Source organism: Daktulosphaira vitifoliae, unplaced genomic scaffold (assembly GCF_025091365.1).
Source record: "Daktulosphaira vitifoliae isolate Bord-2020 unplaced genomic scaffold, ASM2509136v1 Scaffold_1, whole genome shotgun sequence".
Taxonomy (NCBI): Eukaryota; Metazoa; Arthropoda; class Insecta; order Hemiptera; family Phylloxeridae; genus Daktulosphaira; species Daktulosphaira vitifoliae.
In genome coordinates, this window is record NW_026099572.1 from 52,023,129 (window position 1) to 52,038,584 (window position 15,456).

Consider the following 15,456-nt stretch of genomic DNA (forward strand, 5'->3'; position numbering starts at 1 on the left):
TTATAAATTTTAAGTCAAGTTTAATAATTTAATGTCTGTCGAATTTTTTGATCTAACACATTAAAAAAAAGTAATGATGTTTTTATTACTTAGTTAATTTTTTTACTAGCTGTACAACTGAAATTAGAGTGTTGATATTTTTTTTATCCTTAACTAAATAATATTTCATACTTTATTTTAAGAAATTAAATAACTATGAGTAATTTTTAATTAAAAATTTAAGAAGCATTTTTGTGTACGACTGAATAACCTATAAGTAATCTAGACATACCATAACACATTTTTCTTTATAAAAGAAAAAATTTAGATTTGTTATAAAAAGTATGAATAAAATACTATTTGCGTCTCCGCTAGTTGTAGTTAGCTTAGTAGTTCGTCTTCGCTATTTCGAGACTGACCTAAATATCTGAAACATTTAACTAAGTATAATTATATTAACAGTAGAAAAATGACTTATGAGGTGTTATCCTTTTAGATAACACGGTATTTAATAAATTTATTATTAAATATTATCCTAATACAATATTTTTTACGTGTTATAAAATTACATTAAAAATAATGAAGTAAGATCTCATGTATTCAAATCCCCTATAACACGTTTATATTTATTTTTATACTCCATTACTTCAAAAACTACTAATAAAAAATGTGCAAATATTTTGAAAAAATTAATTATGACCATGATTTTTAGTTCTAGACCATTGTACAGAATGTTAAAAATAACGAGAAAAGCTAACACAATTGTACGTAACGCTAGCAAGAAAAGTGAATATGATAGTTGAATATCGACTATTTAATATTGATCTCGTTATGCAAATTTATCTGAATTTAAATCGAGCTTTAGCGCCAAATCACTAATGTTAAAAACATACAGTGTAGCACTCAATTGTGTTATCAAGAACTTAGTGCGAAAAAGGGAATTTCGTTCGTTATGATATGTTTAACCTGTAATGCAGTGTTTATCGGCCACAAGCACTAGTTCAAGCCGTATCGCGTTTCTTTCTTGAACTGTAGTACATCAACGTATCGTATAGTGTGTAATTATAATGGTAAGTTTTCATCCATTTTAATCCGTTGTTATATTGATCAAAATTTAATTTTAACCTTATAAATTTGTTTCTTAGGGTATCGACATTGATCATAAGCGCGGCCATAAGGCTAAGCGGACTGCTCCAAAGTCAAAAGATGTATATTTATTGTTGTTGGTCAAGGTACTTTACTTACTTATGTAATTAAGATTATTTTCAATTTTTTATACAATTGTGTAATTGAAAGCCTCTTATACATTTTAGTTGTACCGTTTTTTGGCTCGTCGTACCCGTTCTCATTTCAACAAAATCATTTTAAGACGTTTGTTTATGTCTCGCATCAACAGGCCACCATTATCTTTGAGTGCTATTGCCTCAAAAATGAATAAGATCAACGACGAAAAACGCATTGCTGTTGTTGTCGGCACGATTGTTGATGATAAGAGGCTGTTTAAAACGCCCAAAATTACAGTATGTATTTCATTTTAGGCTATCAATTCAATTGAAATTTTACTGGCAAATCAGTATATTGAAAATATTTTTAGGTGTGCGCTCTTCGTGTAACTGCTGGGGCTAGGGCTCGTATCTTGAAAGCTGGTGGTACCATTTTAACTTTTGACCAACTTGCATTAAAAGCTCCAACTGGTAAAAATACTGTTTTATTACAAGGTGAGTGAAACATTTTTAATATGTTAATGTAACATTTTGTAGCATGTTAATATACAATTTAAAAAAATGTACTTTATATTTTTCAACTAGTTAAAAATCTTATTATTTTCATTATGCTTTTAGGAATTATTTTAATTTAGTGGTTAAATAATTGTTCAGCTTTCAATAACACTAGAAAAATTTATGTATAATGTAGTTNAAAATAATTGTTCAGCTTTCAATGACACTAGAAAAATTTATGTATAATGTAGTTCTGTCTCTTATTTTTCAATAATTAATAATCCTATAGTTCATAAATTATATTTTCTTCAGATTTCCCAAAATATAAAAATACCTTTCACATATAGTATAAATTAATTTTTCTATAATTTCATTCTATCAAAATTTATTAATACTTTTGTATAGTAAAAATAAAATTGCAATATTTGTCAGAGCTTTTCTAGTGAGTTGTCTCTTATAATTAAGGTTCTGTTAATCAATGTGTATTTCAAAGCCCTTAAAAGAACCTTAAAGTTTCTATTTTTAAGTTTGTGTCAATGCAAGATTTCTTTTTGTGTTAATAATTAACAAATAACGAAAACAAAAATTGTATAGTATTTATAGTTATTAAAAAAGTAAAATTGTAATTTTCGCATTGTTAAAATATTTCTTTTCCTCAATGTTTCTATATATTTAATTGTAGTTTTAAACGGCACATGCCTATTATTATCTAAAATTACTTCTTTAATTTGATTCATGGTATTTTTCAAATTGGTTAACACATTATATTTTAACAAATAGACATGATTATAATTTGTAGTAAATAATTTAACCAACTGTATCATATTTTACCCATACTACATTTATTTTTTTTTAAAAATATAAACCAAAGTACATATATTACTATTATATAAATAAACAAAAAGCTTGTATATTTAAATGAATGTCGACTTTAACTTAAAAGATGATTTGTTAAACCCTGATTCTATTTTTTATATTTTACTTTTTTTAGGTAAGCGTAATTCTCGTGAATCAGTCAGACACTTTGGTCCTGCTCCAGGTGTTCCACACAGTCATACTAAGCCTTATGTTCGCTCAAAGGGTCGTAAGTTTGAACGTGCACGTGGTAGAAGACGTGGATGTGGTTTCAAGAAATAATCACCCTCTCTTTTTACTCTATATTATTTTTATTATATATTTTGTGAAAATAAAGGGACCGTTGTCAATAAATATTCTTTTTAAAAAATTTTTTTATTTTAAAACAAAAACATACATTTATAACTTTTATAAAACGACAAATAATGAAAAACCACAAGTATATTACATAGGAAAAAAAATAAAGTAGAACAACCATAGTAAGCTTAAAATCAAAATATACTTAAATAAGCTATAAAACCCACTGTGAACACAGTGTTACAATGAATGCAAAACTTTCTTGGACTAGATTAATTAGATTATATTAGATTCAATAATTTTAAAGTTGTAATACGATATTCTGTATAAAGATGAACTCAGTTACCAAACTCTAAAATCTGGCCAATAATTAATTTGATACCTTGTTGTACTGCCTTCAAAAAGTCTGTCAAGCCACATGGGTAATCCATCAAGTAAATTTTCAATACGTATATCCTCTTCTTTATCCTTCAAATTAAGATCAAAGTAAAAATGTTAGAATAGAGATACACTATATAAGATCAAAATAATAAATACAAATTGATGATATCATATTAGATTTAATTAGCATTTATACTTGGATAGTTAAAGATATAATTACCCCAAATATTTTTTTTCAATAATAAGAGTTTTGTAATAATAAGTAATAGATTTATTATAATGACCTTTAAAATTGGTTTAAACCCTACAGTACTTTCCTCATCTTCATCATAACTTAGAGATTCTTCTTCAGACTGTTCATCAAAACCCCAAAACTCTTCCCCATTTTTTGGAGGTTTCGTGCCTACTCTTCTCCACTTGTCATTTTTCTGCAAAATTAAAATATTTACAATTTAATTTTTTGAATTTTAATAGTAATACTTTACAAATATTAGAGTAAGCAAGTTAAAAATTTTAAATAAAAAATAGTATCTATATTTTTACAAGTTAAAAAACTACATTGAAGAATTTGTAAAAAAAGTTGCTTCACGCTACACAAAAAAATTCTCATAAATTTAAATTAAATTATGGACACCATATTTTTATAAGCTAGATTACAAAAGTACTATTTATTCTTAATAAAAAGTACAACAAACTTAATAAATATTATTGGTATACTAGATTTAAAATTTAATTCTCTGGAAATAACAGTTAAGTTAAAAGTTCTTTTAAAGTTATTAATTTTTTCCTATCTACCCATAAACAAAAAAATCTTTGTTAACAGTTCTCAAAAAAATGATATTTTAAAAATACTTTTTGATTGTTTATTTAGATGTTACGAATAATTCACATGAGTTTCTGATTTTAAAATTTTAATCTTCATCTGAATTTCTATAGTAAAAAAGTCTCAAGAATATTTACGGTGTTTTATGTAAAATAATTTATTTATTAAAATAAGGTAGTTAGAACAAGTTTTCAAAATGTATTTATTATTAAACTGGTCAAAGATAAACTTCAATAATACACTCAAGATTTTCCAAGGAGTGAGTTTCCTGAAAGATAAAGTTCAATACCTCTTCCAATTTTTTTTGTAAATACATAATTTCATAAAGGGTTTCACTCCTTCTAGATTTAATAAAATGATTGCTTAGAGATTAATTAAACCTACCTATATTGTTGTATATTGTTATTATGTTGTTGCATACAATTGTATTAATATTATTTTTTAAATNATGTTGTTGCATACAATTGTATTTATATTATTTTTTAAATGAAAACACATTCAGCGCAGGAAAAAAATTTAAAAAAAAGATTGACTTTTTGGAAGTAATATTGAATACAAACTTCTGATTTGTTATGCTATGCATAACTCCTCATGTTTAAAATATTTTATCCATATTTACAGTATTTTTTTCATAACTTACACACACATTCCCTTAAGTCCTAAATAAAGGTTATAATAAAAAAACAAAGTATAACCCACTTAGGTTATAAATTAATTTAACCTTTTTTCCTGAGCACACCTAGGATTTTACTTTATATTTTGATAAAATTTTTTTTTTATATATAATTAAAAATCTCTTAAATTATTATTATGCATTATATTTTTTATTTATTTTATAAAACTTAATAGCTTTGTTTGGTCTATTTCCATAATTTAGTATATAAAATAAAATAATTATTACATAATTAATAATATCATTATGTAATAATTAATTGATTAATAAGATAAAAACTACTTTTAGTCAGTTAAATTTCCAACTAAGAATTATACTTACATGCCGAGAAGATTCAGGATGTTTTGCATGATACATGCAGAAATATTTCTTTAAAGAACACAATGAGAGCACAGTGCCAACACAGTTTTTAGTATTTATATGGATTCTTTTGTCTGTGTCAACAAAACTTAAAGATAGCAACTCACGATACCATTCTTTGGATGGAATGCGATCCAAATTTAAATAACCAAACATTAATGATTTATTTCTATAAATGTAATTAATAAATAAATAGAAATTTAAAAAATAATAATAATTATTCATTTATTATAAGTTATAACATACTTCCTGTAAGGCCACACAATGTTATAAAACTGTCGTACTAAAACAACAGCACTATTGTTATCTATTAAAAGAATAATTGTTCGACATCCTGGTTTGATTAAACGCACTAAACCATTATATGTTTCAGCTCTCAACTCATGAAGTTTAAGTTCACGTTGCTTAGGAACTTGACTAACTTTCGATTTTGATTGGTTGCCCATTTTTCCATCAATTTCTTTCATTTCTTTTTCACTAAAAATAAATAAAACAAAACATATAAATATTAATTAAAAAAAAAAAAATACAAAACAAAAATTATTTCCTTAACATACACTAATGTATACATATAGTAGAAAAGAGTCATCAATCCAATCATCAGTAAAACCATATACATATAGAAGAATCCATGATTTATAATACCATCAATAGTACCATAAAATATTGAGATGATATGCAATTTAGCTCTAGCCGCTATTCGCATCAACAAACTTTGACCATGTTCATCCAATACAACCCCGATGTGCACTTCATTTTTTAGAGTTGATGCACTATCAAGTAATGCATTTAACTCTCTTGTTAATCTCTCCTAGTAAAACAAATATTGTTATTATTGAAATAGAATAAAAATATTTAGACTTACTTTAGTAAGCTCATAATTTGCCCAGTCATTATATTTATCTCCTAATAACCATTTATAATTAACCATAATTTTATTCACTCTAGTCAATAAAACAATGTGTAGAAGTGGTTCACTAGGACTCTCTCCACCTTGTATTAATGAATTGATAAAATGAGGTTGTCTTTCTCTAAATACATACATAAATGCTAATTGATCATCAGGATAAATTGTTTTAGATTCTATGGCGAAACGTCTAATTGATTGTCGATGAGCTTCATGACTAGGAGAATTATGAGACACCAATACAAGACAAAAACGTTTTTCACCAATAGGACAAAGAGTGTCAAATACATCTTGGGATGAAAGTCTAGGCAAAGTCAAATATTTATTGCTTTCTATCAGATTACGTAAACCAACTACAGGTATTTTAGGCATTGACAGATGTGCAACAGGCTGTATAATGTTTTCTTTTAATATCAATAAAGTGTCTTTATCATAAGGTACTTTATACCGGTCACGTATCAAATGGCATTCTGAACGTCCAATGTTTACAAAACTAAAGAAATAATTTATGATTAAAAATTTTTAATTTAACTATTAATAATAGGTTTACCCAAAATTAATATGATTTCTATATTCTAGTGCAATCAAAGCATAACGTAATCTAAGAGGTGAGTTTGGTTGCATGACTAACGCCCGTACACGGTTATCAGATGACCAAGCATTTAAAAATTTATCTAAATTTCTATCATTGAACTCTGGAATAAGATCGTCCGGCAAACTTTTACGAGCAAAATCTATAACAATAAAATGAATTAAGAACATCAATTCATTGTTATACCATAATTATAAAAAAAAAATTAGGTTTCTTACTTATAATATTATCACCACTTAGTAGCGAATCTTGACAAACCAAAAGATTTGAATCAATAATAGATACTAAGTGTGGAACAAAAACTCCTTTAGCTCTCCAAAAAGCTGATGGTTCCATATCTTTGTTCATCGTTTTAAAATCTACACCTAAAAATTTTATAATTTATTTTGACATGTTTCATTAAAAATTGTAGATGAGTACATACAGATGGTAATACTATTTTATTATATTTAGCTTACCAATTGCTGTTAAGTCTTCAATTGATTTTTTAAACACTGACTGTGTTTTAAGGAAAGCTAAAGAAAATTCTGAGTAAAAAAGTATTAAAGTAAGTTTTTTACTCTTTTTGGTCACCATTAATTTATTAAAATCACTAAAACAAATCAAAGTAATTTTTTTATAAAGGAAGTTATTTTTTATTGATTAAAATATAAATTATACAAAACTAACACTTACTCTAAGTTAATTTGTAATTTACGAAAAAATTCAAAATTTTGCTGTTGGTGCATGCTATCAAAAAAGTTATCCATGTCAAAGTCAAAAAATTGATTAAAACTACTTGTGTAACTATTAGTTGAGAAAACATTATTGTTCTGATTTTCTTTGTTCATTAACGTCTAAATTATAATAAATACATATATAGTACATAATATAATGAATAAAAATATTTATAGGCATAATGTATAAAATTAAAAAAATTGATGTTACAATAAAAGTATCTACTTAATGTTTTTCTAAATATTTAAAAGAATCAGCATTAAAAACAACTTTTTAAAAAATTAACTTAAGTTGTTCATAAAATTAGATGACTTTTTGTTAGTCTACTTAATATTTCCATCCTCAAAATCTTCTTAAAAAATAAATTATTTTACGATTACATATTTAGAAATATTTTACTTACTTCATAAGCTTTAGTAATTTCAATAAATTTAGAAGTTGCTTCAGGATTGGTATTCTTATCTGGATGCCTAATAATAAATTAATCACACATTATAGATGAACTTTTAACTTATTTAAAACTATTTACCATTTTTTAACTAGAGTACGATAAGCATTTTTTATAGCACTTATAGATGCTGATCTTGACACGCCAAGAACTGAATAAGGATCTTGGGCGGAAGATTTTACCACTAAAAGAGTAATAAATAATACAGTTGAAATCAACCGCCATTTCATTTTTACAGAGGTCAATGTGACATGGATTCACGACATTTTTAACATTTTAATAAAAATATTATCACACAAATCATTAATTAACTTATCCTACATTAAAAAATTTTTAAGTCATCACTAAAGTTTACTATGTTTTTTCTCTATGAAGTTCGACTACTGATATAGTTTAATTATTGATAAAAAGTTGTATAAATGGTTGGTAAAACTGATAATGCCCGATATGAAGTAATTTAATGATAAGGTCAAACTGACGGCCGAGGTGGATAATCCATTCGCTCATGGTAGTTATCAAACAAGCTGAATGTATAATATTTAATGTATCTGAACAACTAATGTAATATTTACTATGGTTGAACATAACATCACACTGAAGTTAGACTAATTTTTTACATTTTAACAAGTATTTTTTTTTAATATTTTATTACTTATACTAATTTTTTATTAAAATAATTTAATCATTTTTTAGTTACCTTTATATTTTATGTTTATGATTATTTAATAAGTTAGTTACCATTTTTATTATATTGTAACCTGATGAAATTTTGAAACAAGTTTTACCGATAATTTTTTAACGCTTTTAGTCTATTTTAATTTAATTTTGAACAACAATTTATTTTTACAAAGAGTGTCTATATAGTCAATATTAACTAATATTTAATATTTATTACAATAATACTGTATTTTAATAGCCAAGTTGAGAATTTTTAAGGATTGTCACTCTTTTTTAATCGTTAAAAATCCATAGTTAGTCAGGAAATTATAGATCTGTCAATTATATTGAAAATTATTAGGTAATGACCCTTACCTCCTATAGAACTATACAATATGACTTAAAATATGGCAAAAAAGAAGTGATAGACAAAAATAAAAATAAATTCTAGGGTAGTCATTAAAATTCAATATGTAAAATGATATAATTATAATGTTTAAATTTGTTCAAATATAGGTTTTTCATATCATACGTCCAAAGTTTCAGATGTATAAGTTAAAATAATCCCATGCCGGACACGGGTTGAAATGTGGACGTTAAAATTAAAAAAGAAACATATCTGTACAGATAATTCAAATCTAGATAGTTCTCAAGAGAATATACATATAATTAAGACCATGAATGAAATGGTCTTATATGTAAGATACAAGTGGTACGCTGGGGGTGGTTCACTAGGTACTGTAAAATATGAGTTGGCAGGCCTAGTCCTTCTACAAGCAAGAAAATTAAAAGCTTCAGACTGTCTATGCCGTACAATCGGCGACTTCGTATCTCTAGGAGTTGGTTTTACTCACACTACCGGCTTGCACTTAACGATTTAACTTAATTTCAAATTATTAGCAGCCAGCTAATCAAGATACGTATTATTTACTATATTGTAATTATATAAGCCAGAAAATTCGAGATTGTATGAATATGGACGTTGACTTTATCACGAGCATTGAAAAAGCGTATATTTTTGTATTACTATATATTAACGTATTAACTGATATGTTTTTTCTATGAGAGATAGAAAATTTTATTTAATGTAATAAGATCCATTTCTTATCAAAATACTACTGAATTACCGTCTCTCATGATTAATTTTAAATCAATTTTTTAAATGTTAAAAACTATACATACACACATATATATATAATACTCTTACTTTCTTTCTTTTTTCTTCTTTGTTTTAGCTGTAGATATTTGACTCAATAAGGTGGTTGAAAAATATCAACAAAATATAATTTTTCAAATAGTCTAAGTATCAGAAGGTTAATAATCACATATATGTGTAGAAGTATAGCATAACAGTCGACTTAATTATATTAATAATAGTTTAATTAAATCGCTTCATTATAATCTTTTATGTAATAATTTATTTGTATATTATATAGGTAATAAAAAAACAACCACTGATTAATAATCAACAAAGTTTATTACAAAAAATATACATATAATATAAAAAATATATATTTAACAATGTACTTGACAACAATATGTTTCAACAAATATACAGATTTAATAAAAGAAATAACAAATACAAAAAAGTAAATGAAAATGTAATAAAAAATGAAAAATGTAATAAACAATTAAAAAAATTGTTATAAATAACATAAATCGAGATATTTCTCAGCAGAAAATATACATAATTATGACCATTAATATTTATAAATGATCAGTTACCTAGCATCCACGATATCATCTCACTTGTAACGCTTTGAATGGTTAACTTGGTACTGAAAAATATGTGTTGGCAGGCCTAGCCCTTCTACTGGCACGACGATTAAAAGCTTCAGGCTGTCTATGCCGTACAATCAGCGGATTTGTAGCTCTAGGAGTTGGTTTTACTCGCATTATTGGCTTGCACTTGGCGATCGCCTTTCGAGTTGTCTTGGACAATATCAACAAAAAACAAGGCCTCGTGTTTTTTGCCAACGGTTTATGGTAATAAGATCCATTCGGGACACGGAACACGAGTACTGCTTTAAGTTCATCACCCAGACTGTTGTTACCGCAACACTTGATAGCTGGGGATGTCTTGAGCGCGTTCGACAACTGCGGTGTCGCGTTTATCTCATATTTTCGTTGGCCAAGCAGGTAGGAAGTGACATCACTCATCCGACATCCTCTTAAAACGAAACGCTTATCGTCTTCGGAGAACTGAAACGGATACCTAGTGCCTATGGAGAATATTGAGTAGTACTGATACCCGTCAAATGTCTCCAAAGATAAGTCGGGGTCGTTTGATATAACCATTTTCATGAAACGCTTTTCATCTTCTGGACATAACAAACGCAGCGCATTTTCAGATTTAATAGACAACTCGACAACGTGCTGAAAAATATCCTTTGCCGGTAGTTGCTGATACGACACTTGATCGCTGTACATTTTCCACTCCGTAAAATTGGCAATCTCACGGACATCAGCAGCAAAAGATATTTTGTCGAAATCGTTATTTTTCTTGAAATAACGCCGAGGAAAGAGCCACTGAAATTCGCGGTACATCTCAAAGTACTTGACATTGGTTGCGAGTAAAATCAGCTGCATCTCCAAAGAGTATTGTTCTTGGGCGCATGAAACAGCCATTGTTATTCTTGTAGTTTGCACGTAGAAACAAAACGGATTGAACAGTTATTAAACACGTATTGAACTTAAGACAAATCACAAAAATGTGTCGAAGGAATAACAAAATGCAGCCTCTTATATATGAAATATTTCAAAATATTTTGGCCAGCTACGAATAAATAAATCATATAAAAATAATAGTTTATTGCAAATTATTAGCAGCCAGCTAATCAAAACACTTATTATTTACTATATTGTAATTATTTAAGCCAGCAAATTTGAAATTGTTTAAATCTGGACGTTGATTTTATTACGAGCATTGAAAAAGTGTATATTTTTGAATTATTTATAAATACTAGAAATATTTCGTGTCTAGTAGTATTTTTATTTTTTGTTAATTTAATGGTTGATGATAAAAAAAATCACTCTGTATATTAGAAATAAGTATTAACATAATATATATTATTATGATATGACCATAATGAGCGTTTTTTATATTTGTCCATAACAATTCTCATCACTCATTTGACTTATTTTAATAACTAAGATGTTCGAAGAACGTAATTTTAGTCTAGTTGAACCTATCATGCCCAAAAATTAGTTAAAACCTACTGTATTTAAGAAATATCTCATTATTATATAGCTATAAAAAATGACATTTTTGAAATTTTTTTTTGTATTTAAAAACTGTGAAAACTTTTTCCAATATATTGATTATAATAAAACACAATGTATTAAATAAAAAAAAACAATTTTACAATTAAATGTTCTTTTTTACTTTTACATAAAAGTATTTATTAAAAATATATACTATTACGATATGTTTATTATAAAGGAATTTATTTATTAAAATATTTTTATAGTTTTTAACATTTAAAAAATTGATTTAAAATTAATCATGAGAGACGGTAATTCAGTAGTATTTTGATAAGAAATGGATCTTATTACATTAAATAAAATTTTCTATCTCTCATAGAAAAAACATATCAGTTAATACGTTAATATATAGTAATACAAAAATATACGCTTTTTCAATGCTCGTGATAAAGTCAACGTCCATATTCATACAATCTCGAATTTTCTGGCTTATATAATTACAATATAGTAAATAATACGTATCTTGATTAGCTGGCTGCTAATAATTTGAAATTAAGTTAAATCGTTAAGTGCAAGCCGGTAGTGTGAGTAAAACCAACTCCTAGAGATACGAAGTCGCCGATTGTACGGCATAGACAGTCTGAAGCTTTTAATTTTCTTGCTTGTAGAAGGACTAGGCCTGCCAACTCATATTTTACAGTACCTAGTGAACCACCCCCAGCGTACCACTTGTATCTTACATATAAGACCATTTCATTCATGGTCTTAATTATATGTATATTCTCTTGAGAACTATCTAGATTTGAATTATCTGTACAGATATGTTTCTTTTTTAATTTTAACGTCCACATTTCAACCCGTGTCCGGCATGGGATTATTTTAACTTATACATCTGAAACTTTGGACGTATGATATGAAAAACCTATATTTGAACAAATTTAAACATTATAATTATATCATTTTACATATTGAATTTTAATGACTACCCTAGAATTTATTTTTATTTTTGTCTATCACTTCTTTTTTGCCATATTTTAAGTCATATTGTATAGTTCTATAGGAGGTAAGGGTCATTACCTAATAATTTTCAATATAATTGACAGATCTATAATTTCCTGACTAACTATGGATTTTTAACGATTAAAAAAGAGTGACAATCCTTAAAAATTCTCAACTTGGCTATTAAAATACAGTATTATTGTAATAAATATTAAATATTAGTTAATATTGACTATATAGACACTCTTTGTAAAAATAAATTGTTGTTCAAAATTAAATTAAAATAGACTAAAAGCGTTAAAAAATTATCGGTAAAACTTGTTTCAAAATTTCATCAGGTTACAATATAATAAAAATGGTAACTAACTTATTAAATAATCATAAACATAAAATATAAAGGTAACTAAAAAATGATTAAATTATTTTAATAAAAAATTAGTATAAGTAATAAAATATTAAAAAAAAATACTTGTTAAAATGTAAAAAATTAGTCTAACTTCAGTGTGATGTTATGTTCAACCATAGTAAATATTACATTAGTTGTTCAGATACATTAAATATTATACATTCAGCTTGTTTGATAACTACCATGAGCGAATGGATTATCCACCTCGGCCGTCAGTTTGACCTTATCATTAAATTACTTCATATCGGGCATTATCAGTTTTACCAACCATTTATACAACTTTTTATCAATAATTAAACTATATCAGTAGTCGAACTTCATAGAGAAAAAACATAGTAAACTTTAGTGATGACTTAAAAATTTTTTAATGTAGGATAAGTTAATTAATGATTTGTGTGATAATATTTTTATTAAAATGTTAAAAATGTCGTGAATCCATGTCACATTGACCTCTGTAAAAATGAAATGGCGGTTGATTTCAACTGTATTATTTATTACTCTTTTAGTGGTAAAATCTTCCGCCCAAGATCCTTATTCAGTTCTTGGCGTGTCAAGATCAGCATCTATAAGTGCTATAAAAAATGCTTATCGTACTCTAGTTAAAAAATGGTAAATAGTTTTAAATAAGTTAAAAGTTCATCTATAATGTGTGATTAATTTATTATTAGGCATCCAGATAAGAATACCAATCCTGAAGCAACTTCTAAATTTATTGAAATTACTAAAGCTTATGAAGTAAGTAAAATATTTCTAAATATGTAATCGTAAAATAATTTATTTTTTAAGANCAGTAGTATTTTGATAAGAAATGGATCTTATTACATTAAATAAAATTTTCTATCTCTCATAGAAAAAACATATCAGTTGGGAATTAATGTTTCTTTCTATCTATATTTTTAAGTTAATAAAAATCACAAAATTATTGGGATTTTATTTATAGGATAATGAATTTGTGACTGTTAAAGTTAAAATTAGTCGTACTTCAGTAACTATTGAGGCCATCAATACATGGCTGTATTAATATGAACTCGGTAAATTGTAGACCTTTTATATCAATAGAAGATTCTAGCTTTAGAAAAGTTGTTGATCCTCTTTTTACAGGAATAAGTTTTAAAGCAAAGTAATACGCGAATACTTAATTGCACGTACTATTTACATTAAGCAACTTATCTCAAATGAGATAAAGGACAATTTTTTTAAAAAAAAAAAGATTCGGCTACTCGCCATGACCGAAATATACTTGGTACTAATGTACAGTACTAAAAAAATTCAATTATATTAATACGCACTTTAGCCATAATTGAAATTAACTAAGTCTGTTAACTTGAAAAATATAGTTATTATTGTATTGGAGAATTATAATCTTAAGGCTGGAAAAATATTTTTTATTCAATCGATAACGTTTTTAATTGACAATGACATTGTGGAAGATCATGATGATGTTGTTTTTGAGGAGAAGGAGGAAAAAGAAAACAAAAGTGAAATTAGTGTTGAAAATTATGAAAATAATGATTTACTAAATATAATTGACTACATCAATGGAAGTACGAATATATTAATAGGTATCCGTTGTACAACTCACACACTTCAATTATCGATTTTAGATGTTCTTAAAAATAATTAAATTTCAAAAATACTTGCTAAAACTCGATCTATTGACAACATTTTAAGACCGAATATGCAGACAAGTTTAAAAAAACTTAAAAACAAAAAATTCACCAATACACTGTTTCACTATATGGGGATCTACCATTACCACGATTGAAGGTCTTTTACAATATCAACATTTTTGTGAATTTATGACACAAAATAAATGAATAATGATAATATTTATGAATAATGAAAGTTGGAGTAAATTTAAGATCTTCATAGAGCTTTAGAGCCTGCAAAAATAATATGTACAAAACTATAATGCGATGTATTAACACTAGGTGATACAATAGCAATTTGGAAAAAATGTATCCTGAATACTAGTAAATTAAATCATAATTTAGCTAGTAAAATTGTAGAATATATGGACCATATATTGGTTAAGACCAATATGTGGTCTTAACCCTATCAGAAAGCTTTTATATTGATGACTTAAAATTATAACATTGACTGTACAAAAAAATAATACAAGAGAAATACAAAACAAAAACCAAGCTTTAGAAAATGAATTTGAAAAATTTCTTCAAAAACCTAGACAATTAATTTTTTTTTCATCCACCCCAAGAATTTTTTTATACAAAATTCTCTTGTAGATAAAGGAAGTTTAGAAAAATATTAAAAACATTTACGATCAATACAGGACTAAAAAAATAAAAATTGTTTTTATTTTAAATCAGATAAGGGAAATTTCATAGTAATACTGAAAAAAGAAGACTATTTTGATACAGTATTAAAAATGATTCGAAAGGATCTTTATAAAGGAATTGAAAAGATACATTAAAATGATAAG

General features: G+C 26.2%; 2 protein-coding genes across 2 annotated transcripts; one reads left to right on the forward strand and one right to left on the reverse strand.

Moving 5' to 3' along the window:
• Positions 1-899: 899 nt before the first annotated feature.
• On the forward strand, positions 900-2,908 carry LOC126895982 (60S ribosomal protein L18). Its single transcript, XM_050668345.1, has 5 exons — positions 900-1,049; positions 1,125-1,211; positions 1,293-1,499; positions 1,574-1,697; positions 2,689-2,908. The coding sequence occupies exons 1-5, from the start codon at positions 1,047-1,049 to the stop codon at positions 2,832-2,834; spliced, it is 567 nt and encodes a 188-aa protein (XP_050524302.1). The 5' UTR covers positions 900-1,046; the 3' UTR covers positions 2,835-2,908.
• A 67-nt stretch (positions 2,909-2,975) lies between these two features.
• Positions 2,976-8,132, reverse strand: LOC126895980 (dnaJ homolog subfamily C member 16). The gene is made up of 12 exons (XM_050668342.1): positions 7,832-8,132; positions 7,706-7,772; positions 7,261-7,421; positions 7,044-7,177; positions 6,804-6,950; positions 6,544-6,727; positions 5,952-6,486; positions 5,644-5,897; positions 5,333-5,563; positions 5,048-5,255; positions 3,515-3,658; positions 2,976-3,317 (listed from the first exon to the last, which is right to left on the reverse strand). Exons 1-12 carry the CDS (start codon positions 7,978-7,980, stop codon positions 3,192-3,194), a joined length of 2,340 nt encoding a protein of 779 aa, XP_050524299.1. The 5' UTR covers positions 7,981-8,132; the 3' UTR covers positions 2,976-3,191.
• Between the last annotated feature and the right edge of the window lie 7,324 nt (positions 8,133-15,456).